General features: G+C 52.1%; 1 protein-coding gene across 13 annotated transcripts in view; it reads right to left on the reverse strand.

The window, feature by feature from the left end:
* The window catches only part of DNM2 (dynamin 2), an 86,488-nt gene that overhangs the window by 37,388 nt on the left and 23,640 nt on the right, over positions 1-25,460 (reverse strand). For all 13 annotated transcript variants that reach the window (XM_027547723.1, XM_027547717.1, XM_027547724.1 and 10 more), the window contains exons 2-6: positions 21,040-21,113; positions 8,816-8,965; positions 6,864-7,067; positions 4,131-4,229; positions 761-921 (exon numbers count right to left, since the gene is read on the reverse strand). In XM_027547723.1, coding sequence (XP_027403524.1) covers positions 761-921; positions 4,131-4,229; positions 6,864-7,067; positions 8,816-8,965; positions 21,040-21,113 — 688 coding nt within the window. The remainder of the gene's footprint in view (positions 1-760; positions 922-4,130; positions 4,230-6,863; positions 7,068-8,815; positions 8,966-21,039; positions 21,114-25,460) is intronic.

Below are 25,460 nucleotides of genomic sequence, written 5' to 3' on the forward strand. Positions count from 1 at the left end.
GAAGGCTTCTATAGGGACAGAGCTCCAGGAGATACTGTTGAGTTAAAAAAAAGAAAAGGAAATGGAGGGCATCCATGACTATGGATAAAGGGGGAAATGTGCTTCTCAGAAGTCCTTTCTGCATTCATGGACAGAGAGAAACTCAGGCAGTGTTAACAGTGGTGGGTGAGAGGTAGAGGGACACGGCGCTTCACTGTATCCTTTTGAATCCGCCTGCCAATGCAGGAGACAGAGGTTCAATCCCCGGTCTGGGAAGATACCACATGTTGCAGAGCAGCTGAGCCCATCAGCCAGAACCACGGGCTCAGTGCTCTAGAGCCTGTGGTCCGCAACAAGAGGACCCACTGCAATGAGAAGCCTGCTCACCACAACCAGAGCAGACCCCTGCTCAGCACCGCAAGAGAAAAGCCCACGCAGCAACAGGGACCCAGTGCAGCCAAAAATACATCAAATAAATAAGCTACTTAAAAAAAAAAAAGAATATATGTATGTATAACTGAGTTGCTTTGCTGTACAGAAGAAATCAACACAACATTGTAAATCAACTATACTTCAATAAAAATTTTAAAAAATAATGGTAACAAGAGTAGTGATGGTAGTAATAACACCAACACTGACTTTTCTCCAGGCACTGATTTAAATGTTCACTGAACTCAACTCTGCTAAAATGAGCGCTGCTCTAGACTAACGCCAGCACCACTGTGGAACGCAGCGGCTTGCAGTGCACAGCCTCAGCAACTGCACAAAATCCTCACCGTACCTGATTCAGAGTCTTCTGCAGGTGCGGGGTGCCCATGCGGTCAGCTATGTGCCGGTAGGCTGGGTGGGAGAGGAAAAACTTCCTCTCGGCCGCCAGTGCTGTGCGGATGTCCTTCTTGCCCTCAATATCCTTCTGGCTGCGGTTGACCACTCCAATGTAGCCTATGGAGAGAGAGGGTCAGGTCATGGCAGTGCCAGGCAAGCCTAGGAACCCAGACGCCCACTACAGACCAGCCATGTGGCTGGGCAATATGCAGGTGTAGACATGGATCCTGCCCTACAAGTCCCTCCCAGATGAGGTGACAAGCCTTATGAGTTACTCAGAGGTAACACTGAGAATGCAAACACAGAGCACCCTAAGTGTTCGGAGGAAGGAGAGATTACATTCAGCCTGGTGAGAGGGACTAGAGAGAGAACAGCTAGGGAGATGAAATCCATAATCTGAGCTTTAAAGACAGAAAACAGTAGGCCAATGGGAAAAGCTAATCGTGCCAGATATTAATACCTATTCTAAAGCGATTGTATTTGGGGACTTTCCTGGCAGTCCAGTGGTTAAGACCCTGCGCTTCCAATGTAGAGGGCACAGATTCGACTCCTGGTCAGGGAACTAAGATCCACAAGGAGATCAAACAGTCCATCCTAAAGGAAATCAATCCTGAATATTCATTAGAAGGACTAATGCTGAAGCTCAAGCTCCAATACTTTGGCTACCTGATGCGAGGAGCCGACTCACTGGAAAAGACCCTGATGCTGGGAAAGACTGAGGGCAGGAGGAGAACGGGGTGACAGAGGATGAGATGGCTGGATGGCATCACCAACTCGACGGACGTGAATCTGAGCAAGCTCTGGGAAACAGTGGAGAACAGGGGAGCCTGGTGTGCTACAGTCCATGGGGTCACAAAGAGTCAAACACAACTTAGTGAGTGAACAACAACAACAACAACGGTTGGCAAAGAAACAAAGTCTGGTGGCCACCAAAATGAACTCCCTAGGGATTCATAGATTTCCACAGAAAACATAACTGCAAGTACTTGAATGGGTGGTTTTTCAAAACTACTGTATTTGTGTTAAAACTGTCTGAACAGAACATAAGCAACAGTTAATTGTAAGTGTAAGAGAAGTGGGGCTTATACAGGAGGGGGTTGGGAGCCAGCTTCTGAAACGACAGTTTAAGGTACCATTCGGCAATTTTTTTTAAACACAAAAAACCATTAGCATGAGAAAACTACTTTGAAAAGAGAATCTACAATATTTGGACATAAAGGAGTTGGAAGAGGATGAGGGAAGGGGGATTCAAACAGCCAGCAGCCCCAGGTGTGGACACGAGGCACCCCACTGCACGGGTGCACGAATGGGCGTCGGGGGAAGCGGGAAACTTAGCCTGGTGGCCAACACGTGGGAGGCGCTCGGTCAGCAGACGTGCGTATCGTTGTCCACATAATGAAAGCTGGAAAGGTGACCTGGGCCTAGGTGGCGACAGGTCAGAAGTGATAAACACACACATCTGTACCCCCTTCTCTTAGCGAGGACCGATGTTTCTTTGGAGAGGAGGGCCGCAGCCCCAGCCAACTATCCTGCCAAGTCGTGTGCAGACCTGACGGTTTCTCGTCCTCTCTGGAGCTATCAAGTCCACCTTACAGATGAGGGAAGCGAGGTAGGCCAAGGAGGGGCCCTTTGCCCACATGGTCACATGGAGAATCAGTGGCAGCAAGGTGTGAACCCAAATCAGTGTGAAGGGCAAAGAGCAAGGGGCAGAGATGGTGTCTGGCTTGTTTTGTGGTTCCTTTTGTTAACTTAAAAAAGAAGGGTCCAGGGACTTCCCTTGGTGGTCTAGTGGTTAAGAATCCACCTTAAAAGTAGGGGACACGGGTTCAATCCCTGGTCCGGGAGGATTCCACATGCCTCGGGGCCACTAGGCCACGACTACCAAAGCCCGCGCGCCTACAGCCTGTGCTCCGTAACAAGAGAAGCCACTGAGAAGCAATGAGAAGGCCAAGCATCCCAACTGGAGCGTAGGCCCGCTCACCTCAACTAGAGAAAAGCCCGTGCAGCAAGGAAGACCCAGCATAGCCCAAAATAAGTAAAACAGAATAAATAAATTAAAATTTTTTAAAAATCTGGAATTCCAATAAACACAAGACTGATCAGCCTCTGTCTAGATCTAATTACTTGTTTGCAAGGACCTATAATTGGCCAGATTCCGAGTGAGGCGCACAGATCGAGTGGCTGGAGGCAGGGAGTCGCTGGAACAGAAACGTAGGTGTTTGTGTGTCAAATGACAGGGCGCCTGGATTTGCTTCATAATCCCCCAGGAAGGGGAGAACAACAGGAGAGTTTATTCGGGATAGTGAGGGTTAGCTGTGTGTGATGAGCAACGAGGCTGGTCTGGGGGAACACCTCATGTTTTTCTCTCCACGTGAGAAAATGCTTGACAGCAAGTACTGAACATTAAAAGGTACAGGGGCTTCCCCAGCGTCCAGTGGTTAAGATTCTACCTTCCAACACAGGGGATGTAGGTTTGATCCCTGGTCAGGGAGCTAAGATTCCACATGCCTCACGGCCAAAATTCCAAAACAGAAAAAAAAAAGAAGAGGAAGGAGAAATATTGTAACAAATTCCGTTAAAGCCTTAAAAAATGGTCCCTGTCCAAAAAAAAAAAAATCTAAAAAAAGAAAAATTACAAATCCTCAGGCACTCTTAGGAAGGAGAGCCAGAGTAGTAACTATGGGGAGAAGCTGAATGATGGGTGATTTCAGTTTTATTCTCCTGGACACTTCTTTTTGTTCCCCAAATGAGTAGTTGTTCACCATATAAATGAAAAAGGAATGTACACACATCAGAAGAAAAAGCTGGGCCTTCCCTTGCGGTCCAGTGGTTAAGAATCCACCTGCCAATGCAGGTGACACGGGTTAGACCCCCTCCAGGAAGATCCCACATGCCACGGAGCAACTAAGCCCACGCCACACAACTACTGAAGCCTGTGCACCCCGGAGCCTGTGCTCCAGAACAAGAAACACCACTGCAATGGGAAGCCTGCGCACTGCAACGAAGAGCAGCCCCCACCTGTCACTACAATCAGAGAAAGCCCACATGCAGCAGTGAAGACCCAGCACGGCCAAAAAATAAAATCTTAAAAAAAAAAGAGAAATATACATGTGTTCACTTGGGCAGAGAAAAAGAAGGGTCTACAATGGGACTGAGAAGCAGTTTTTTCTGGGCAGTGGGAAAGTGGGATGGTGAATGCATTTGTGAGCATTTGCTGAGGTTTCAGGAAAGACAACAACCAAAATGAGTCGTTTTCCCAAAGCAGAGGCGCCCCAGCTCTCCTGTGACTCAAGCCCACCCATCCTGGCCAACCCCCTGCCCCGCACCTCTCCTCAAGGGGAGTAGCTTGTTCTCCAGGACATCCCTGGCATCCGTGCCTTCGTCCATCAGGTCGAGTTTGGTGATGACGCCGATGGTCCGCAGGCCTGAAAGAGCACAGAGGTCAGAGGGCACCACGAGGAAGGAGCTCAGGCCACCTGGGCCACCTGGGTCCCCACTTCCAGACCATGTGACCAGCCTAGACCCTAGCTTCCCTCATGTCAAATGAAGGCAGGAACACGCCAGTCTCAGGGGCGTGTCCAGACAATAAACCCGGCACAGGGTGCATGTTCAATCAGTCAACACTGGCCATCATCGGTCATGGGTAGTCTTGCTGCTGCAGAATCTGGGGCAACCTTACCAAACATGAACCCCAGGTCAGTATCTCCATGCTATACTTTCTGAGTGGCATGCAGAGTTCCAACGTAACACACCAACCTGAGACAACGGTTTCCAGGGTTACCTCTCATCTGAATGGCCAGAATGACACTGTGGACACCATCCTGTGGAATTCCTCCTCATCCCAAACTGCCCTGAATCGAGGGAACCCTGCCAATCAACTGTCCCCCACTGGTGCCTGAGGGCCCCCTCTGTGTTAGCCGTGTGTGTGTGTGTGTGTGTGTGTGTGTGCGTGTGTGTGAGAGAGAGAGAGACACATGCAGGGGACAGAGAGAAGCCCAGGGAGACCTCTGGGGGGGCTGCTAAAGTAGGCATTAAGCAGGTGCCCTGGTGTGCCCACCTGCCCACATTCTGCTATGAGATTATGAGCTGGCATCACCTTTTCGGAGGTCAAAGGAACCACCACTGCAAGCACCCACTAAGCTTGTGCGGGGTGGGGAGGGGAGACGCAGCCCGAGGTAGAGGGATGTGATTGGGGGAGGGGAGGTCAAAGATCAGAAACCCAAATGTTCAAGAACAAGAGAAAGGAAGCAGCAGGCTGCCCGATGGATGGCGACCGACCTGTGTCCCTGTGGTAATGGGCAAACACACTCATACAACAGAAAAACAAAGGAAGGTCATCCCTTTATTTTTCCATCCCCTTTTTTAACACATGAGTTTACAGGGTTTCCCCAGTGACTAAGACGGTAAAGAATCCGCCTGCAATGCAGGAGACCCAGCTTCGATTCCGGGGTAGGAAAGATCCCCTGGAGAAGGGAATGGCAACCCACTCCAGTATTCTTGCCTGTAGAATCCCATGGACAGAGGACCCTGGCGGGCTACAGTCCATGGGGTGGCAAAGAGTTGGACATGACTGAGTGACTAACACTTTGACGTGGAAGAACAAACTCTGAAAGAATGTTTGCCAAGTGGGGCCACCAGCATCTGCAGGGGGAGAGGAACTGTCACAGTTTAGGGTCTGATGTTTCACAATGGTGCCATTTAGGGGTAACCATCATGAATACTTTCAAAGTTAGACAGCTACTTTTTTTCCAGAAGAAGGTCAGCAACAAGTTCACAAACGATGCTTAACCATTTTCACCCCTACTTCCTCACTGCCTGTTCAGCCTCTATCCTCTGATCAGGACATAGTCACATTCATGTCTGGTATTGGACTCGGGGGACAGGAAGGCCTGGGGGGCTATGGGTAGGGGGTGCCCTCCCAGGAAAGTGAACCTCGATGACTGTGGGGGCAGAGCTGGCAGAGCCCTGAGCTTTGAGGAGCTCGCGGTCCAGGGCAAAAATGGAGCCACCTTCACTGACCGCGTTCCACGCCTGTGAACTAGGGAGCGTGAGGCCACAGAGCCTGTCTCCCCCAGCTCCTCACTGGTCCCTAACTGCTTCCAGAATGCTGTGGGATTCAAGCAGTCGGCAGACAATTCGGAAAATGTACCTGTGTGTGTGTCAGACTCTGCTAACCCCCACCACTGTCAGAATACACCCAACTCCCCACCGCAGCCCAAAGCCCCAAAGCCCAAAGACTGGCCCAGCTGCTCCCAGCACCACCCCCACCTTGTCCTTTAGCTCACTCTGCTCCAGCCACACCGGCCTTCCCACTGTGTCCTGGACACTCAAGCCTCTCTGAATGGGCTCCGTTTGCTCCCCATGCTTGCCGCTGCCTGAAGTCATCCCACGCGCGTATTTCCTTGTTGGAGTCTGTCGCTCCCACTGGTGGCAGGGCTCCCTGTCAACTCTGTGCCCTGCAGGGTCCCCAAGACCGTAACAGATCCCGGCACACAGCCAGGGCTTAACCTGACATTTACTGAACGAATGCCCGGAGCCAGAGATGGCCCAGAGATGCCCAAGCCTCCATCACTCCCTATTGCCCCACTGGCTTCACTAACTCGTCCTCCTTTCACCTTTCCCGCCAGCCCCTGAGCACTGATGCAGAGACCCTCGGTCCTCTCGGCAGCTCTCTAAGTCAGGACTGCAGTTCTTATTTCAACAGGAGGGACCAAGCCTCAAGGGGGAAGAACAACTTCTCGAAGTGGGGTTGGGACTCCCATCTGTGCCCAAAGAGGCCTGCATTCTTCCTACACCCAACTCCCCACACTAGCTCTCTGTGCAGGCAAAGCAAGGACCAACTTGCCAAGGGGGAATGCTGCCCGCCACACACTGGCCTGCCAGTGGACACCCTTCTAGAACAGCTGGCCCTTATGGGAAATGCAGTATCCCAGGCCTTTTCTGGGGTAAACTGTGAGCCAAAGAGATCACCAGTGATGCAGAGTTGAGAATGTGGGGCAAGTCGATATGCTGAGAAGTGTGGGAAAGAGGGAGCTGCTGCCATGGGGCTTGGCAGGTACCTTGAGGATCGACCTCCTTGGCCAGCTTTAGGGCGTCTGAGTTGGCCAGGTCCATGTTGGCGGGGGTGACAGCAAGGATGAGGCTGCTTTCCCGGCTGATGAACTGCAAGATCATGTCCTTGATCTGGTACTCGATATCCTGGGGCTGGTCCCCCACAGGCACCTTTGTGATGCCTGGGAGGTCGATGAGGGTCAGGTTCAACACTACAGGGGAAATCAGAGAGAGAGGCCATCAAGAGCCGGGAGCAGGGGAGGCATGCATAACCCTGGAGAGACCTGGCCTGCTTCCCCCAGTGCTGGGCATCAGGCACAGGATTATTCCTGTTTCAACTGGATCACTTGACTTGATAACTCCCTCCTAGGGTCCCATCCTATGGACACTCTCTCTGTACTCTATTTCACTGAGACAGTTTTGTTTTGTTTTAAAATATTTATTTGACTGCGTTGGGTCTTAGTTGCAGCATGTGGGATCTAGTTCCCCAACCAGGGATCGAACCTGGGACCCCTGCACTGGGAGCTCGGAGTCTTAGCCACTGGACCATCAGGGAAGTCCTAGTTTGTTTTTATTTTAATGAAGTCACTATATTATTTTTTTCTTATTGAAGTATTGCTAAAGTACAATACTCTATGAGTTTCAGGCATATAACACAGTGATTCACAATCTTTAAAGGTTATGCTCCATTTATAATTATTCTCAGTGATACAATTTTAAATCTGGATACTTGCATGTGTAGACTGGAATCACTCTCAAAGGTTAAATAAGTTTGCATGTGTATCATGAGCACACTGATTTAGTCAATATCAAGGAATTATTAAAAGCAAAAAAGAAGATTCTCTGGTAAGAAACACACTCTGAGGGACTACCCTGGTGGCTCGGTGGTTAAGACTCTGTGCTCCCAACGCAGGGGGTATGGGTTCGATCCCTGGTTGGTGATTAAAATGCCGCATGCCCACATACTATGTGGTGCGGCCAAAAAAATAAAAACACGTTCTGAGACGCACTCATACAAGAAGAGAGACACCAGTGACTTTTCTGTCGGACTATGATTTGAGTAAAAGTAGCGAAACACACATATGTGATGTACCCACATATTCATAACTGACTACGTATGCACTGCATATCATTTGAAGAACATGAAAGGCATCTTTAATTTTGAAAGTAGGGTAGATTTTTGCTGGATATACCTTTTTTATAAATTTGAATATGCATCCTGTACAGGGATCATTTATTTGAAAATAAGTATATTAAAAAACTCATTACAGGGACTTCCCTGAGGGTCCAGTGGTTAAAACTCCACCCCTCCAATGCAGGGGGCACAGCAGGGTTCGATCCCTGGCTGGGGAACTAAGGTCCCACATGCTGTGGGGTGTGGCCAAAAATTTTAAAATAAGATAAATAAAAGTTCATATACAAAAAATAAATAAATAAATCACAAAGAACCCATACTGAGGTGTTAAGAGTCGGCTGGAATATTCATCAAACGCCATTCGAGTCAGCAGCCCACACTGCTGAGTCAAAGGCTGTGTGTGGCTACAGGTTGCCTGTTCTGTTTACACGATGCAGTTTTAAAATCTGGACCTTATGCAGAAAAATCTGGCTTTCTGCCTCCTCTTGAGGAACCAGAAGACCTGGCTGCCTTGGACTGGCATCACTGGGTGGACTAGATTTACTGGGGAGCCAAGCTGTGGTTACTCCCTTAACAGGAATATACGTGCTGCAGTTAATTCGCCCCGGGCCCCACCACTCCCGACAGTCTCCCTGGCCTGCTGTTTTTCTTGGAGCCGAGGTCGATTTCTCCATACCACGTTCCTATCAGATGTGGATCAAGAGGGCTCTGTGTATGTGTGAGGAACACCAGGAGGGGGCGTGTTCTTCACGAGAGCGAGGCTGCCCCGACCCGTGACTGGCCCGCCGCCAGCCCCCCGGCCCAGAGGGGGTCTCTGCTGCCCACCGTGTGGCGAGTAGATCCGCAGGTTAATGGGCACTGGGGAGATGCCCTTGTTGGTCCCCGTGACCCTGTCAGTCTCCGCTTCGATCTCCTGTCGGACTTCCTCAAAGTCTGTAAACTTTCTGGACTTGCAGTGCAAAAACTCGGCATATTCTGAAAAGGGAAGAAAGATGCTCCAAGTGAGAAAGAGAAGTCTTGCTGTGGGTGGCTGGGGGGAACTAGATGGCCTCCTGGGAAAAGAGCTTTGTCAAGTAGAGAAAGTGAAGACTCAGTCACAGGCCCTCCAGGAAACTGGGGAGCAATGGATTCATTCCTTTGACAGGTATTCGAGGGAGGCCCTCCTACAGACGGCGCTCCCTCCCAGACCCCGGGTACTCCACAAGGTGCAAAAGTGGCAGAAATGCTGACTGTGGAATGCACAATCTCATGAAGCATTTTGCAGAACTACATAGTTTAAGCCATGACATATTACAAGTAAAACAAAAATAAAAAGCCCCACAAAACCCAGCATCCAACAGCTGGGTGTGACCAGCAATTATTCTTTATTCTTCATCAACCTGCATCCCTTGGAACGCAGGGATGGATGACTGATGAAGCTTTTGCTCCGGTGTTATACATGAGATAGTCCTGGGTGATGACACAGAACCTCCCTCGTGTGGGTCACAGTTTAAAGCCGCTGCCTTGGTGGGATGCTAAGCCGCCAGCGCCCTCCAGGGTAGCGAGATCCCCGGCGCGTGTCCCTGGGACTCACCATTCTCCTTCCCCAAGGCACCCGCACCACGGCTGGCCTCACCAAAGCCCTTCTCGCTGTCCTTCCTTCCTTCCTGGCTGTTCATGGGGCCCTTAGACACGACCCTCTCAGAAGAAATGCTTTCTGGCCTCTTCAGGCCTTCTAAGCCCGAGGCGACTGAAAGCCATTATTGACACTGAGATGAAGGGAAATAAAGAAGTAACTAGAGGAGTTTCCTGGAGAAGGCAATGGCACTCCACTCTGGTACTTTTGCTTAGAAAATCCCATGGACGGAGGACCCTCGTAGGCTGCAGTCCATGGGGTCACTAGAGTCGAACAGGACTAAGCGACTTCACTTTCACTTTTCACTTTCATGCACTGGAGAAGGAAATGGCAACCCACTCCAGTGTGCTTGCCTGGAGAACGCCAGGGACGGGGAAACCTGGTGGGCTGCCGTCTACGGGGTCGCACAGAGTCGGACACGACTGAAGCGACTTAGCAGCAGCAGCAGCAGAGGAGTTTCCTTGGTGGTCCAGTGGTTAAGAACCCGCCTTCCAGAGCAGGGAACTCGGGTACAATCCCTGGTTGAGGAACCAAGATCCCACATGCCTCAGGACAACTGAGCCCACACGCCCCAAATGAAGATCCCACGTGCTGCAGCCAAATAAATAAATAAATAAAATCAATATATATTTTTTAAAAAAAACTGACTGATAATAGTGCTGGTCCTGTCATCAAGGTAGAGAAATCCAAAGCAGAGACGTGGGTAAAGCAGGAAGAAAAAAAAACTTTTACTGCAGGACACACGTGCTGAGTTGATGGGTGTTCACTGTGCAATTCCTGACTTTTCCATGTGTCTGAATTTCATAGTAAATGTTGGAGCAGGGGAACTTTCTAGGCCCAGAGATCACGGCTCCTGCGAGTGATGCTACAAAGAGGGAAGTAAGTTTGGCTGGTAAACAGCCTAAAGAGCTAGTTCATGACAGAGATGCGAACATGTGCACTGCTTCTCAGTGTAAAAAACTGGAAATAGCCTCCATGTCCACCAGGAGGAGACCTGGCTACACAAATACCAGCACAGATATAGCTACAGCTGCATCAGAACAAAGAATGGAGAAAGAGCCCCGCAACAGAGAAAGGCCAGGCAGGTCGAGAATCTCTGCCCGGAGGCATAACACAGCAGAAAGTCACGAGTACAAGGAGGCCTGTCATTCCATCTGTCACCTAACAAACGCTTGCTTCCTCTGGCCAGGCCCCGTCTGTGGTCCCATTTGCTCGTCACAAATCAGCAGCTTAGCAGGTAGGCATCTCCATGATGCCCATATCACAGATGGGAAAACTGAGGCCAGAGGCGGGTGAAGCAAGCTGGCTCAAGTTCACCAGTGGAGTCGGGATTTGGAGCTCGGATAATCTGTCTTCAGGCAGTTGCTCTCAAGTCACGTGGGCTTCGTGAGGCCACAGGCAGACTCTTCACCTCTCTAACCTCCGTTGCAGGGGTCGGGGGACTCTGTGGGCTCAGATCAATATGGACACTGGTCACCGGGGAGCAGGGCGCTGAGGACACTGGTTGGAGGGTGCGGCATCAACCACCCCACCCCCATCAGCTGACCCAGTTCCCAAGGACAGCCCTCCACGGGAACAGGAGGAAATACTCAGCTACTCTCGGCTGCTCTTCCTGCAGCCACCTCCAAAAATGGAACGGTCCTCCAACCCCCAGAGCAAACCTCAGTTCTCTTCCCGCTCAAGGCCGAGGGCTCAGCATTCGCAAGATACACCTCTCCCTTCCAGGAGGGCAGGGGGATGCAGGATGGAACAGGGTTGGGGACCAGGACACAGGCGCTGTCCCTTGCAAAACCTCTGCCCTGCCAGGCCTGCTGCAGCTCACTTCCTCCTCCTCCAGGGCCTGCCTGCCTGCTGCCTCTTCCAGGGAGCCTTTCCTGACTCCACGCCACCGGACACGCCATCCTGCATTTTGGACCTCTCCTGTCAGAGCCAGGTCATCCTGGGTTCTGTTTAGGGGACCCAGTAGGTGCTGGCAGCCTTCCCTTCTGCCAGCCCCTTGTGCGAGTCAAAGATGAGCAGGAGATGTACTGAAAAGCCATGACATCTTCCACACAAGGTCAGTGGACAGCAGAAATCATACCCTCTGTGCCCAAGTGGAAGGTCCAGGAGTCAGCCAGGCCCATCCCTCACCACCTGCCTCCTCTCCCTGGGTTCCTCGTCACTTGAGGACCATGTGCCAGACTCCGGCATCAGACCAAGGTAAGAAAGCTCCTACAATCATGCTTCCCCACCCACCCCGAGCACTGACCCTCTTAAAGCCAGACCCCGGCCACCTCTCCTTGAAATCTTCCCCAGCTCCCACCTTACCCCAATAAGACCCAGTCTTCACCAGCACCACAGAGCCCTACTAAGGTTCCTCCCCCAGCTTCTAATCTCAACTCACGCCCCTCCAGCCCCATGGGCGTGGTTTCTCACTCCAAGCCCTTGAATCCCTGCCTCAGGGCCTTTGCACTGGCTCTTCTCTCTGCCTGCAGACACGCGTACGGGTCCCTTCCTCTCCTCCTTCAGGTTTCTGCTCAAGTGTTCATCTTCTCCCACTCCCAAGTAAGATGACAAACCTCCTCAGTTTCTTTCCCCTTTCCCTTCCTTAGGATCCTCCAAGTACCCACCACCTTCTAATATGGTGGACCTTGTCAGCCTGTGCATTTCCTCTGATCCTGAGGAGGAGGTCAACCTACAGGGCAGGGACCTGGACCTGTGTTGTTCTGCGTCCCGGGCACAGGGCTCTGAGCACACAGGAGGCGCTCTGCAACTACATGCACAACCAAAATGGCTGCTGGAGGGCACCGCAGCCCCTGCCTCAGCTTCCGGGAGGTGGCCCAGCGCCCCCACGGCCACTAAGTGGGACACCCAGGAGGCTGGACAGGAACAGGGTCTGGTGGGGTCACCTGCCGTCTTCCCAGTGCACTTCTTATCAACACAGGCCCAACCCAGAGCCAGGAGCCTGGTCTGATGGGGGAGATAGGCTTGGCACAAGCAAGTCACAGCAGGTGCTTGGGGAGCTCAGCCAAGAGTCCCAACATACCACGAGGGGCCTCCTAGAGGGGGTGGGAAGAGATGGTATCCACCTCATCTCTCTGAAATGAAGACCTTCCCCCATGCCCTGAGGAGGCTCTGGACCCAGTGGGGTCTAGGGGGAAGGGGGAGAAAGCATGGGGGTGTCCCCACTGGCCAGGCTACCCCTCTGTGCCTCAGTTTCCCCATGAGGATAGTTAAGATATGATGCAGGTAGGGATGTCCCTGGCAGCCCAGTAGTTAAGACACCGCACTTCCAATGCAGGGGACATGGGTTCAATCCCTGTCCAGGGAACTAAGGTCCTACATGCAGAGTGATGTGGCCAAACAATTTTTAAAAAAAGAACAAACTGGCAGAGTGCTTAGCCTGCGGCTCCACAGCTCTGTAAATGCTTGGATGCTGGAGAAAATTTTTGCCACCCTGGCCACCGCCAGGGCTCTGCCTGCCTTGATCCCCGGTCCTTCCTACAGAGGTGGTCCCTCTGTCCCCACAGCGGCCGCAGCCATTTCAAACCGTCCCTTCCTCATGCTCAGATAAGACCGCCAGTCCCTTGGGTCCCTGGCCTCTGCCATAACATTTTGACAGCCCCAACGGCCACCCATCCACCACAGCCCTGCAGCGCTTCCCTGGCAGGAGGGCCAGGCATGTGGGATCAGGTGCCAGGCCTGGAATACAGCAGGAAGAGTCCTCGTCCAGCCATCGAGCTGCTGGACGACGAGGGGCTAGCCTCCTGCGTCCTGTGGGGTCTGTGAATGCACTTGCAGTTTTTCTCCAAGGAGCAGGTCCAGCCCTCTGCCCAGGACTTGTTCACTGTTTCCTTCAGGTCAAGCTGCTCGGGGAGGCCCACCTGGGCTCTAGCAGCGCCAGCACCTGGCCCTCCAAGGTGCTCCTCATGGGGACACACCACCTGCTCTGTGTCCCCTCCTAAAGCCAGAGCTGCGGGAGGGGCCTGAGCTGCAAGAGGGGACTTCGAGCGACTCGGTTCCGGTCTCTGCTCTCCCTGGCACCCAGTGCATAGTAACGGCTTAAAACTTAATCACTGAGCGGCCTGCTGCAAAGCATTAAGTGCCAGAGCCTAAGACAGCATTCCCTTCTCCGTGACTCCCACGTGGGTCCCCACTGTGTTCAGCAGCCAATCCCCCACCTCGGGCATCCCCCAGGCACACCCCTTGAGATGATGCCCTCGAGGGATTGGCATTGCTTAAGAATCATGAAGTGGGAACTTCCCTGGTGGTCCAGCAATTAAGACTCTGAGCTTCCACTGCAGGGGGCTTGGGTTTGATCCCTAGTCTGGGAACTAAGATCCCACAAGCCAAGTGGTATGGGAAGATCTAGGGTATAGAGAGAAGATGAAAAAGACAGGAGAGATGTGTGATAAAGAAAAAAGCATTTAGTATATGTCTTTAAGACTATGGGATGCTAAAATTTGATAAAATCTTTCAAAAATAAATTTAACACCACAATTTTCCCACAGTGAAACAGGACAGGGACTTCCCTGGTGGTCCAGTGGTTAAGACTCCGAGCTTCCCCTGCAGGGGAGGTGGGTTTGATCCCTGGTCTGGGAACTAAGATCTCACAAGCCGAGTGCTGTGGCCAAAAAAAAAGATCAAGGATATAGAAAAAAAACGAAAGGAGAAAAATTTAGGAGAGATGTATGACAAGAAAAAAGAATTTACTGTATATCTTTAAGAATATGGTATGCTAAAAAAAAAAAAAAGAATATGGTATGCTAAAACTTCATAAAATATTAAAAAGACAAGCAAAACAGCCAAAGCCCCTCAGGCATCATCACATCACTTGGGGTCCCCACAGTGTCACAGGACAGGGACTTCCCTGGTGGTCCAGGAGTCAGGAATCTGAGTTTCCAATGCAGGGGGCAAGGGTTCAATCCCTGGTCAGGGAACTAAGATCCTACAAGCCACATGGTACAGTCAATAAATAAAAATTAAAAAAAAAAAAAACAAAAAACAACAACAAGGTTGGAATCTTTAGTCCCATCCTTTGACCTCTGGGAAGAGGACGGGGGCTGGAGGTTGAAGCACTAATGGGATCGATTTCATCAACCATTCTGATGTCTTCCATAAAACCCCAAAAGGATGGCATTCAGAGAGCTTCCAGGTTGGGGAGCAGGCGCAGGGAGAGAGAGAGTATGAGCTCAGACAGGGTGAGGAATCTCTGCCCCTACCCCACACCTTGCCTCATGCAGCAATTCCCTCTGTCCCTTCTGGGAGTAAAATGTTTTGAGTTCTACAGGAAACTGATCAAACCCAAGGAGGGGCGCTGGAACCTCTGATCTATAGTCAGTAGGTCAGAAACACAGGTGACAGCATGGACTTGGGGTTGGCACTGGAAGCGGGGACGAGGGGACAGTCTGGTGGGACTGAGCCGTTAACCGGCGGGATGTGATGCTACTTCCAGGGAGGGAGTGTCATAACTGAGTTAAATTGCAGATTTCCATGAAGGTCCAGTGGATAAGATTTCACCTTTCAATGCCGGGGTGGGGGGGTTCAATCCCTAGTCAGGGAGCCAAGATCCTACATGCCTCCCCATCAAAAAAAACAAAACATAAAACAGAAGCAATGTTATAACAAATTCAATAAAGACTTAGAAAAGAAAAAAAGAACTGAGTTAAACCGGAGGACACCTGATAAGAGTCTACTAAGAACTGGAGAACTTAAAAAAAAATAAAAGAACTGGAGAACTGCTTGTTGATGTGGGAGAAAAAAAAACAAATGCACCTGGAGAAGCCCTTGGAGCTTCCTAGGTGGAGCTAGTGGTAAAGAACCTGCCTGCCAATGCAGGAGACACAGGAGACGCGAGTTCGATCCCTGGGTAGGGAAGATCCTCTGGAGAAGGACATGGCAACCCACTCCAGTATTTGTGCCTGGAGAATTCCATGGACAGAGGAGCCTGGCATGCTTCAGTCCATGGGGTCACAAAGAGTCGGACACTGAAGCAACTTAGCAGCAGCAGAAGGTGACAGCCCCAGGCTACCATCCTGACCCTCATCAGCTCCCAGCTTGTTTTCCACCTGAAGACACAAGGTCACGTCCTGACTGCTGCAGGGTCTACAGGCTTTATAGAAAGAGCCCTGCTGCGGCCAGGGTAGGTGGGGAAATGCACACACAGTTAAGGACGCTCTCCCACCGGAGAAAGAGCACAGCAGCAGCCCTTAGGGCGCGGTTAGGCACCAGTCCCGGGCTGATGGAGCACCTCCTGGGTGCCAGACCCTACGCGGGGTTGGGGGGAAGAGTGATGGACAAAGCAGGTCAGCATCCCTGCTCTGGCAGAGCTCATGTTGAGGTGGAGAGACAGACCGTCAAGAGAATATGAGGACTTCCCTGGTGGTCCAGGGGTTAAGAATCTGCTTGCCAATGCGGGGAACACGGGTTCGATCCCTGGTCCAGGAAGATTTCACATGCCATGGGACAACTAAGCCTGGGTGCCGCAACTACTGAGCCTGCGCTCTAGAACCCGAGAGCCGCAGCTACTGAGCCTGTGTTCCAGAGCCCGAGAGCCGCAGCTACTGAGCCTGTGCTCTAGAACCCAAGAGCCAAGCTACTGAGCCTGTGCTCTAGGGCCTGAGAGCCGCAGCTATTGAAGCCTGCGCACTCTAGAGCCTGTGCTCAGCAACAAGAGAAAGCCTGCACACAGCACAGCCAAAAAATAACAAATAAAACAAATAAACAAATCTTTCAAAACAACAACAAAAAAAGAAACCGGGCAAACAGGACGCTGCCTCACAACATACGCTGCACAGTAACTAAGGCAGCAGAGTGACTGGGGTGGGGCCTGGGGGTGAGGCTCACCCCGCCGAGGAGGGGGAGGAGGCAGGGTGTTCCAGGCAGGGCTTGCAATGAGGGGGAAGGTCCAGAGGCGGAAACAATTGAGCTGGTCTGGAGGAAGAGGAGCAAGACTGTGGCACCAGGAGGAAGTGAGGTTTCAGAGGCCGGCGTGGTCCCAAGGGGGCCAAGAAGCCTCAAGAAGGAGGCCAAGAGTCAAGCCCTGACATCTCTCTGGCTCCGATGAGCAGCGGCCAAGGTCAGAGCTGGGACGGAAGGTTCTGGAGGCCCTGATTGGGCACATTCCACACAAGAACAGTCCCCAGCGCTCAGGGTTTACAAGGTCCAGGGGCGGTTCACAAGGAGAAGCAGGGTTCACCCACGAGCCACTGAAATTCCTGGTGGCTGCGGTCTGAGGTAATTTTTAAACTAAGCCCATTAAAATAATGGCTCACTGAGACCAGTGTGGACCAGGAGAAGTAGGGCGCATCTGTGCGCTGCAAGAGTCAGAGAATTCGTTTTTCGTTCCTATCCTTGGCCAGGCCGCGTGGCATGCGGAATCTCAGTTTCCGGACTAGGGGCCAAACCCGTGCTCCCTGCAGTGGAAGGAAGCAAGAGTCTTCACTTGATCTTAGCCAAAAGGCCCAGAAGCAATGGAAACGTGCAGTCTCAACCACTGGACCACCAGGGGAGTCCCAGGAGTCAGAGGATTAGAACCTTATAGTGCCAGGAACTTCAGACCCCAGAAGAGGCGATGGCCACACCAGTCTCATGGGGTGTCAGGGTCCCAAGGCAGTCACCACTATCACCCTACAGATAAGAAGGCTGAGGCACAGAGAGGGAAGCCACTTGCCTGAAGGGCCCAGACAAGAAGGGCTGGCAGCCTGGCTCTGGAGTCCTGTCTCTGAGAACCAGCTGAACAAAACTTTCATCTCGGGGAGCCACGCAGCCCTGTGTGGCCCCCAGGAATCTCTAAAGGCCACAACCACGTCCCGCACTGCACTCAGCCTCCTCCCTAGTGGTAAGGTGTCTCCCCAGTCCAGGGACCTGGGCTCCCCACCTCGAGGTCACTCTAGACTCTGCCCTTGCCCCCACAGCAACACCCTGGCCCGGGCCCCAACACCTCTCCCCGGCAGCAGGCTCGCCACCCCCTCAGCCTCCCCACCTGCCCTCCTGCCTCTGCCTGGCCCTCCTCCACAAGTCAGCCAGTGGGCTGAGCCAGTCTCTGCACACCCTGAACGCCACTCAGGTTCCCAGTGTCCGGATTTCTCACCACACCTGCCTCCTGGCCCCTCACAGCTTCACAACACAACTGCTGCCCTGCCTGGAACGTTCTCCCCAAGCCCTGGCTCAAAGCAGATCCAGCGCCTGATATTGTTGTTGTTGTTTAGTCACTCAGTTGTGTCCGACTCTCTGTGACCCCACGGACTGTAGCCCACCAGGCTCCTCTGTCCACAGGATTTCTCAGGCAAGAATACTGGAATGGGTTGCCATCTCCTCCTCTAGAGGATCTTCCCAATCCAAGGATGGAACTCGTTGACTCCTGCGTTGACAAATGGATTCTTCACCACTGAGCCACCAAGGAAGCCCAATGCCTGATACACCCTCCCACAATCCCCTGCGCTCTCCCCTCTCAGCCTGGCCACAGCAACCCCATGTCTGTCGTACCCAAAAGGCTGAGCTCAGGGTCAGCCGGGCCCCTCAGAGTGCTCACACTGCTTCCCTGGCATCTGGCTGAGGCCTAGCTCACATCTGCATTAAGAGACTTTGAATGCCATGGTCAGATGGGGGTGGGGGTGGAGTATGCAAGCTGGGACACAGAAAGGAGCATGCCCAGGTGGGACACCCCGGATCTCTCTTCCCGAGCCCAACAGGATCCGCCAGTGTCTTCATCTCCATGGCTCCCACCCATCCCTTCCTGGGACCCCTGCCCCAGAGCTGGTGGTCCCTGTGGTCTCTTCTCTACCTGTGGCCACAGGATCTGGTCAAACCCTCCCTAAGAATGAGCTCGCGACTGGGCTTTCAAGACAGCTTCCCTGTGTGTCCTCAGGCAAGGGGCCTCAGGGCCCTTCTCTGTGAAGCCGGACGACGGGAATGGCGATTTCAGCATCACCCCGGATCAGGCTGCGGGCACATGTGTGCTCTCCCAAGACTGTCATTTGTCACATGCTTCTCTTTCCTCCCCGCCACTAGAAGGAATCTTCAGTTCCTCCAGCCGGCCACAATGGGCATCGCTGCCTCAGGGTCTGCACAAGCCACCCCTCTCTGCTGTGAAGCAGAGTTCCCATTCCCCAACACACCCCCAAGCACCTGTCAGTCTGAGCTCACACATCACCTCCTGTCAGAGAAGTTCTGCGAGACTCCCTTCACCACCACCACACACACTTTCATCCGGGGAGGGCCATGCCTCTGTGTCTCCCCCTTGGTCCCCACCCAAGGGTCCCCCCGCACTGACCGCCAGCACTAACAGGAGCATCAAGAGGGAAGGTGACAGGGCTTTCCTGGTGGCGCAGTGGTGAAGAACTCGCCTGCCAATGCAGGGGACACGGGTTCGATCCCTGGTCCAGGAAGATCTCACATGCTGCGGGGCAGCTAAGCCCGTGTACCCCAACTATTGAGCCTGTGCTCCAGAAACTGCAAGTACAACTACTGAAGCCTGAGTGAGGCAACTACTGAAGCCCACACACCCTAGAGCTCGTGCTACACGAGAGAGGCCATGATGAGAAGCCGGGGCACCACAACTAAAGAGCAGCCCTGCCTGCTGCAACTAGAGAAAAGCCCTCGCAGCAATGAAGACTCAGCACAGCCAAGAAGAAATAAATCATTTAATTACATCAAAAAACAGAGGAAAGGCGACAGGTGGTGGCAGCAGCCCTGGTCCTACTCACCGCTGTGCCCCAGCCTGGGACCAGCTTGTGGCAGGCAGCCCAGTGCTCCCTGGACCACTGTTGGGTGACAGTCACTGGGGAGGTGATGGGAGAGCCCTCCTGCCACGACAAAGCCTGTGACCTTCCAGTGCAGGAAGCCAGCCAACCTGTTCTCCCAGCAAGCTATGCCAAAGCCACTGGGATGGCACCACATGGCAAGGGCCTGCAGTGTGCCTGGCACTGTTCTACAGGCTATACGTGTATTGAATAGCACGGTCTTCACAGCAACTGACAAAGGCAGTACTATTATTATTTTCACTGTCCAGACAGGAAGCACAGCTGTGAGTGGCACTCCCTCCCCAGGGGCCAGCCAGCCAGTAAGCTATAGCGCCAGGGTTTGAACCTGGGCAGTATTAGCTCTCAGCCCTCACAAACCAGGGCAGAGGTTTTTCCAGAGTAGGCAGAGGCCAAAAGCATCAGCATGACCTGGAAACTCATTGAAAACGCAGATTCTCACCACCCTCGTCCACCAACCCAGTGAATGTGCAACAGAAACCCAATGCGCCAAGCCCTATGTGACTCGGATCCCACTGACATCTCACAATCCAGGCTCTGTCACTGGCCTTCCTGGCACAGCTGACTGGACACTTGAACCCAGAGGAGGCAACCAATTGGCTTGCCACTGGACCAATCTGTTGCCGTCTCTCACTAGTGTCACACCCTCCTGCAGATGGATTGGGTGAATGAAAATGAGAGGGCGGGACTAGGGTCAGCTGAGCTGTGGAGCCTGAGGTCTGAACCTGCCTGGATGCCCATCCCAGCTCTGGCGCCCACCAGAAAGGCAGGTGGTTAAACCTCAGTTTCCCCATCTGTAAAATGGGGATATATCAGCTGCCTCCCCAGAGTGGGGGTGTTTAACACACCCTGTGGTGACGCTGGCACCCCAAGTGCTGAACCAGCTGTGGCTGACATTCCAGGTCAGTAGGGAAGACTCTGGGGGGCTCTGGAGAGAAGAGAGGTCCCACCTCCAATGGCCCTTTTCACCCCTTCCAGCCTCTGACCTGAGATGCTTTTACAAGGAAGCTAGGTGGGTTTCATGCTGGGAGACATGCCCATGTCATATCAGACTTGTGTAGGAAGAACAGAGGTGGGGGACAGAAAAAAAGTCTACATGTGGGCCATTCTATATGCAACAGGCCAGGTCTCTCCCTAAAGTCAGTGCTGTAATTCAAAAAGAAATAGTGGGAAAACAAGATTAAGAAGTGGCGAGAATGCTGCTCGCATGAAGAGTAGACAGGACAATGAAAGGCAGCATGGCATTGATCCCAGCAGTTGTAGAACCAGCCAGGGAAGATATCTGGAGTCCAACTGACAACATGGGTATGGACTGGGGTAAGGGAACATGCAGAAATGATGACTTCTCTTGGGTGTGGTTCTGTGAGTGCAAGAGGATGTCCTTATTGCAAAGGGAGTACACCAAAGCCTTTCAGGCTGACGTGTCACAGTGTCTGCTATTGATTTTGAAAGTGTCCAGCAAGAACGTGTCATCTACGATAGAGCAAAAAATGTGGCACCTGGCAGCCTAGTCACAGCTGATGCTCAGGGTGGGTGGAGGTGTTCCATGAACCGTGCTTCAACTTCCCTGCCCACTGGGAAAAGGGGAATGCAGACCCAAACGGCCTCCTAGGACACCTCGGAAGCCCCTGGCTCCCACGAGGCACAGCCACCACGCTCATTTCCTGTCTGGGCTGCCAGCCGCCCCACCATACCTGTTTTTGAGAAGATGAGCTGCAGGATGAGAGGCCGCCGAGTGACGATTCCTGAACCTCGGGGAAGGAAGTCCCTGTGGGAGGGGAAATGGACAGAAATTACTCACGAGGCCGGCTAGCAGGGGGCAGGAAGTATGACCACACATGGTGGAGCAATCCCCTCTTGCAATCGGCGTGACTTCAGCAAAGACATCAACCCTAGCAGGGCACCAGGGAATGCTCTGGCCTTGGAGGGTCCTAAGGCCATGGAGAGATAGGGGAGGGACTGGATTGAAGGCTGGTGACAAAGGGAACTCTTTCCCTTCGGCTGGCTATGTGCCAGCCCCAGCACACTCAGAAGCCCCCTTTCCTGACAAATGTTTGGACCATCTCCCCCAGACTCAAAAGAGATCAGTACATTTTTTTTTTTTGCAGTTTTTTTCCTTTATTTATTTATAATTGAAGGATAATTACAATATTGTGTTGGTTTCTGCCATATATCAACAATTCTGACCTACATGTTTTAACGTAATATAATGCCATACATATGATATAAAGACTAAAATAAAAGGAAAGTTATTTAATGACAAAATACAACGTGTTTCGGGACTTCCCTGGTGATCCAGGGGTTAAGACCTTGCCTTCCAACACAGGAGGTGCAAGTGTGATCCCTGTTCAACCAGCTAAGATCCCCACCTGCCTCACAGCCAAAAAACCAAAACATAAAACAGAATATTGTCTTTGCTGTACACCTAAAACTAACACAACATTGAAAATCAACTATACTCCAACAAAAAAATTTTTAAAACACCAGAATGTTTTAACAAATTAAAAAAAAAAAAAAAAGACTTAAAAAAAAATTACAATGCGTTTCATGTCCCCGAAAGACAAATTGAAAGAGGTGGGAAATGGATCACTGGTTGTCTCGGGGATGAGAAACAGAGTGGTGAGCTTTCTGGGGGACGGAAATGTTCTAAAACTGGGCTGTGGTACTGTTTACTAATACTTACTGTAAGTTTCTTTAAAAAATCACTGCATTTAAAATGGGTGAATCCTATCATGTAAATGATCCCTCAATAAAGTAATTTGTTTTTTAAAAATATGCTATGGATTTTACTATGGAAAAATTCAGGCATTACCTGCACTTACACCTGGTTTCACATAGGGTGGGAATACTGGAAACCACCCTGAACCTTTGAGAAAGGCAACTGAGAACTCCCTGGTGGCCCAGTGGCTAAGACTCCGTGCTCCCAGTGCAAGGGGCCTGGTTTGATCCCTGCTCAGGGAACTAGATCCCACAGGTTGCAAGCGAGAGAGTACATACCAAAACTAAAGAGCCTGCGTGTTACAACTACCCGTGTTACAACCCGGCATGGCCAAATAAATAAATATATATATGTATTTTTTAAATAAAGGCAATGGAAAGAGCAGGAGATCCAGGTGGGCAAAGGAGCAGAAGCAACATTTTCAGAGGTCACTAAGGGCATGCAAAGGATTGTTTCGTGTAAAATGGAGAAAGGCTCTAGGCTCAGGGAATTCTAAACAAGTTTGCACCCAGGTAAACATTTGGATTCTAAAGGAGATCAGCCCTGGGTGTTCACTGGAAGGAATGATGCTAAAGCTGAAACTCTAATACTTTGGCCACCTCATGCAAAGACTTGACTCATTGGAAAAGGCCCTGATGCTGGGAGGAATTGGGGGCAGGGGGAGAAGGGGACGACAAAGGATGAGATTGGCTGGATGGCATCACCGACTCGATGCACATGAGTTTTAAACTCCAGGAGTTAGTGATGGACAAGGAGGCCTGGTGTGCTGTGATTCATGGGGCTGCAAAGAGTCGGACACAACTGAGCGACTGAACTGAACTGAAACATTTGGATTACCTAAAATTTGTGCAGAACTCTAGGCAAACATCCTTGGTGCCACCCAGCTCCCCAGTACTGTGACAGACGACGTCTCAGAAGCACCCCAGCACCTCTGTCCGGACAGAGCCCCAGAGGAGGGCGTTAGTTCTCAGCACAGGCTCAGAACCTGTTCACTCAGTGGGCGGAGGAAGGGAGGAAGCATACCCTGCCACACGCCATGCACTGCGAGGTTTGAGTCCCATCGGACTGTGGGTGGGGTCACCACACTCAGGCAGGGCCTCCTCTGGCTGGACACAGGGATCTGGCAGTGACCACATGGCAGGGGGGCCTTCGAGATGAGGGACCCTGCACAGGCAGGTTGGCTCTGGAGGCCCTATGGGGGTACTAATACTACTGGCAAGCAGCAGAGCAGGGCTGGAATAGGATGAATGGACAGGCCCAGAGAGGGGTGCGTGAGGTGATGCTGGAGGTCACAATGAGAGGTCATCATTCTTAGAGCAAAGCTACCTGATGGGGTTTAGGGACAGTCAAGGTTTTGTTTCTTTTCTTTTGGCCACAGCACACAGCATGCAGGATCTTACTTCCCCAACTAGGAATTGAACCCTGCAACCCCTGCAGTGGGAGCTCAGAGTCTTAACCACTGGACTGCCAGGGAATTCCCTACCTCATTTGCTTTTAAAGGTATGTGCCCCTCTGGCCACTTCTATAAAAAATTGATGCTTTTGAACTGTGGTGCTAGAGAAGACTCTTGAGGGTCCCTTGGACTGCAAGGAGGGCAAACCAGTCCATCCTGAATATTCATTAGAAGCACTGACGCTGAAACTGAAGCCCCCGAAATCTCCGAGGGGCTCAGTGAGAGGCCTAAGGTCCAGCTGTGCCCTAAGGCCCACCCACAGGGTTTCCTGGCAGCCAGCAGCAGCGGCATTCTTGGGGCCCTCCTGGTCAGGGTAGTGGAAGGAAGCCACACACACCCCCACCTTCTCAGGCCCCTCTGCCGCCACACTGACTGTCCACTTCTCAAGAGGTGACTTTCAAGTCTCAGTCTTTAGCTTCCTCGTCCCAGACCCCACCCACATTCCACTGGTCACACCAAGTCCCTCCCTCTGATTCAAAGTATGAGTTCATGTCCCTCCTCTCTCTTCCCTGTTGCTGCAAGGGCCACTGTGCCCCAGGCTGCCCTTCGTACTGTGTGACCTTGGGCGGGCTTCCCAGCCTCTCTGATTTGGGTTTCCTAGTTAGTAATGGGGAAAGAACCTCCTGCCAATCCAGGAGACATAAGAGATGCAGGTTCCTTCCCTGGGTCAAGAAGATTCCCTAGAGAAGGAAATGACAACCTGCTCAAGTACTCTTCCCTGGAAAATCCCATGGACAGAGGAGACTCGTGGGCTACAGTCCATGGGGTCACAAAAGAGTTGGACACGACTCGGTGGCTGGGCATGCATGCACAATGGGAAAATTCCACTTATCTCAGAGAGCGGCAGGGTACCAGACAAACAGGCTCCTCCTCTGCCCATGACTCGCTCCCTGCAGCTCTGGCTCAAATGATACCTCCCTGGGGAGATTTCTCCCATTCTTGTTCACAGGTCCAAGCCCCTTCAACACCCCAACCTTCTTCCAAAGCACAAACACTCTGCATGCCACTTATCTGTTTCCTGTCTGCCTCCCCATGTCAGCTCCCCAGAACAGGATCTGGAGTTTATTCTGGTACACAGAAGGTGCTCAATAAATGTTGTTTAGTTGCTCAGCCATGTCCTACTCTTTGGCGACCCCATGGACAGTAGCCCACCAGGTTCCTCTGTCCATGGGATCCTCCAGGTTAGAATACTGGAGTGGGTTGCCATTTCCTTCTCCAGGGGAATCTTCTGGCTTTAGGGATCAAACCTGCATCTCCTACATTGCAGGTGGATTCTTTACCACTGAGCCACCAGGGAAGCCCTCCAATAAATGTTATTGGATAGTTTCAGCACCATCCCTGTCCTCTAATCCACTGGGCCCAGCCCTGGCCCCAGGCATCTGACCCCTACTCCTCCCAGGTAATAGGTGGTTATCCTCCTAAAACAAAGGCCTGGGCCTCCAAGCCTTCCTCCTGTAGAGGTCACATGACTGATTCCAGGTTTGACAGGGTCCCTCACCTGCCCATCCCCCCAGGACCGCCCCCTTTCAGCTGAGCCCCTCTCCCCTCAGCCGTTGGATTCTGCCCTGTGCTTCTGGCCTCCAAGCCTTTGCAAAGGCTGTTCCCTCTGTCAGGAAACCCTTCCACTCAGGCTCTGCAGGTGCAGCGGACTGCACCTCTCCTTCCCAGGTGCACACCCTCCGCTTCCCACTCCCACCAACAGGGCCTCCAGCGAAGGGCCAGGACTGTGTTGGGACAAGACTTCACCTAGACTGGTCACCACTGGACCCACAGCACCTAGAACAGTGCCTGTCACACAGCTGCTGTCGTTTGGTCACTCAGTGGTGTCCGACTCTTCCCGACCCCATGGACTGTAGCTCCACCAGGCTCCTCGGTCCATGGGATTCTCCAGCCAAGAACACTGGAATGGGTTGCCATTTCCTTCTCCAGGGGATCTTCCCCAT

Source organism: Bos indicus x Bos taurus, chromosome 7 (genome assembly GCF_003369695.1).
Source record: "Bos indicus x Bos taurus breed Angus x Brahman F1 hybrid chromosome 7, Bos_hybrid_MaternalHap_v2.0, whole genome shotgun sequence".
In the NCBI taxonomy this organism is placed as follows: Eukaryota; Metazoa; Chordata; class Mammalia; order Artiodactyla; family Bovidae; genus Bos; species Bos indicus x Bos taurus.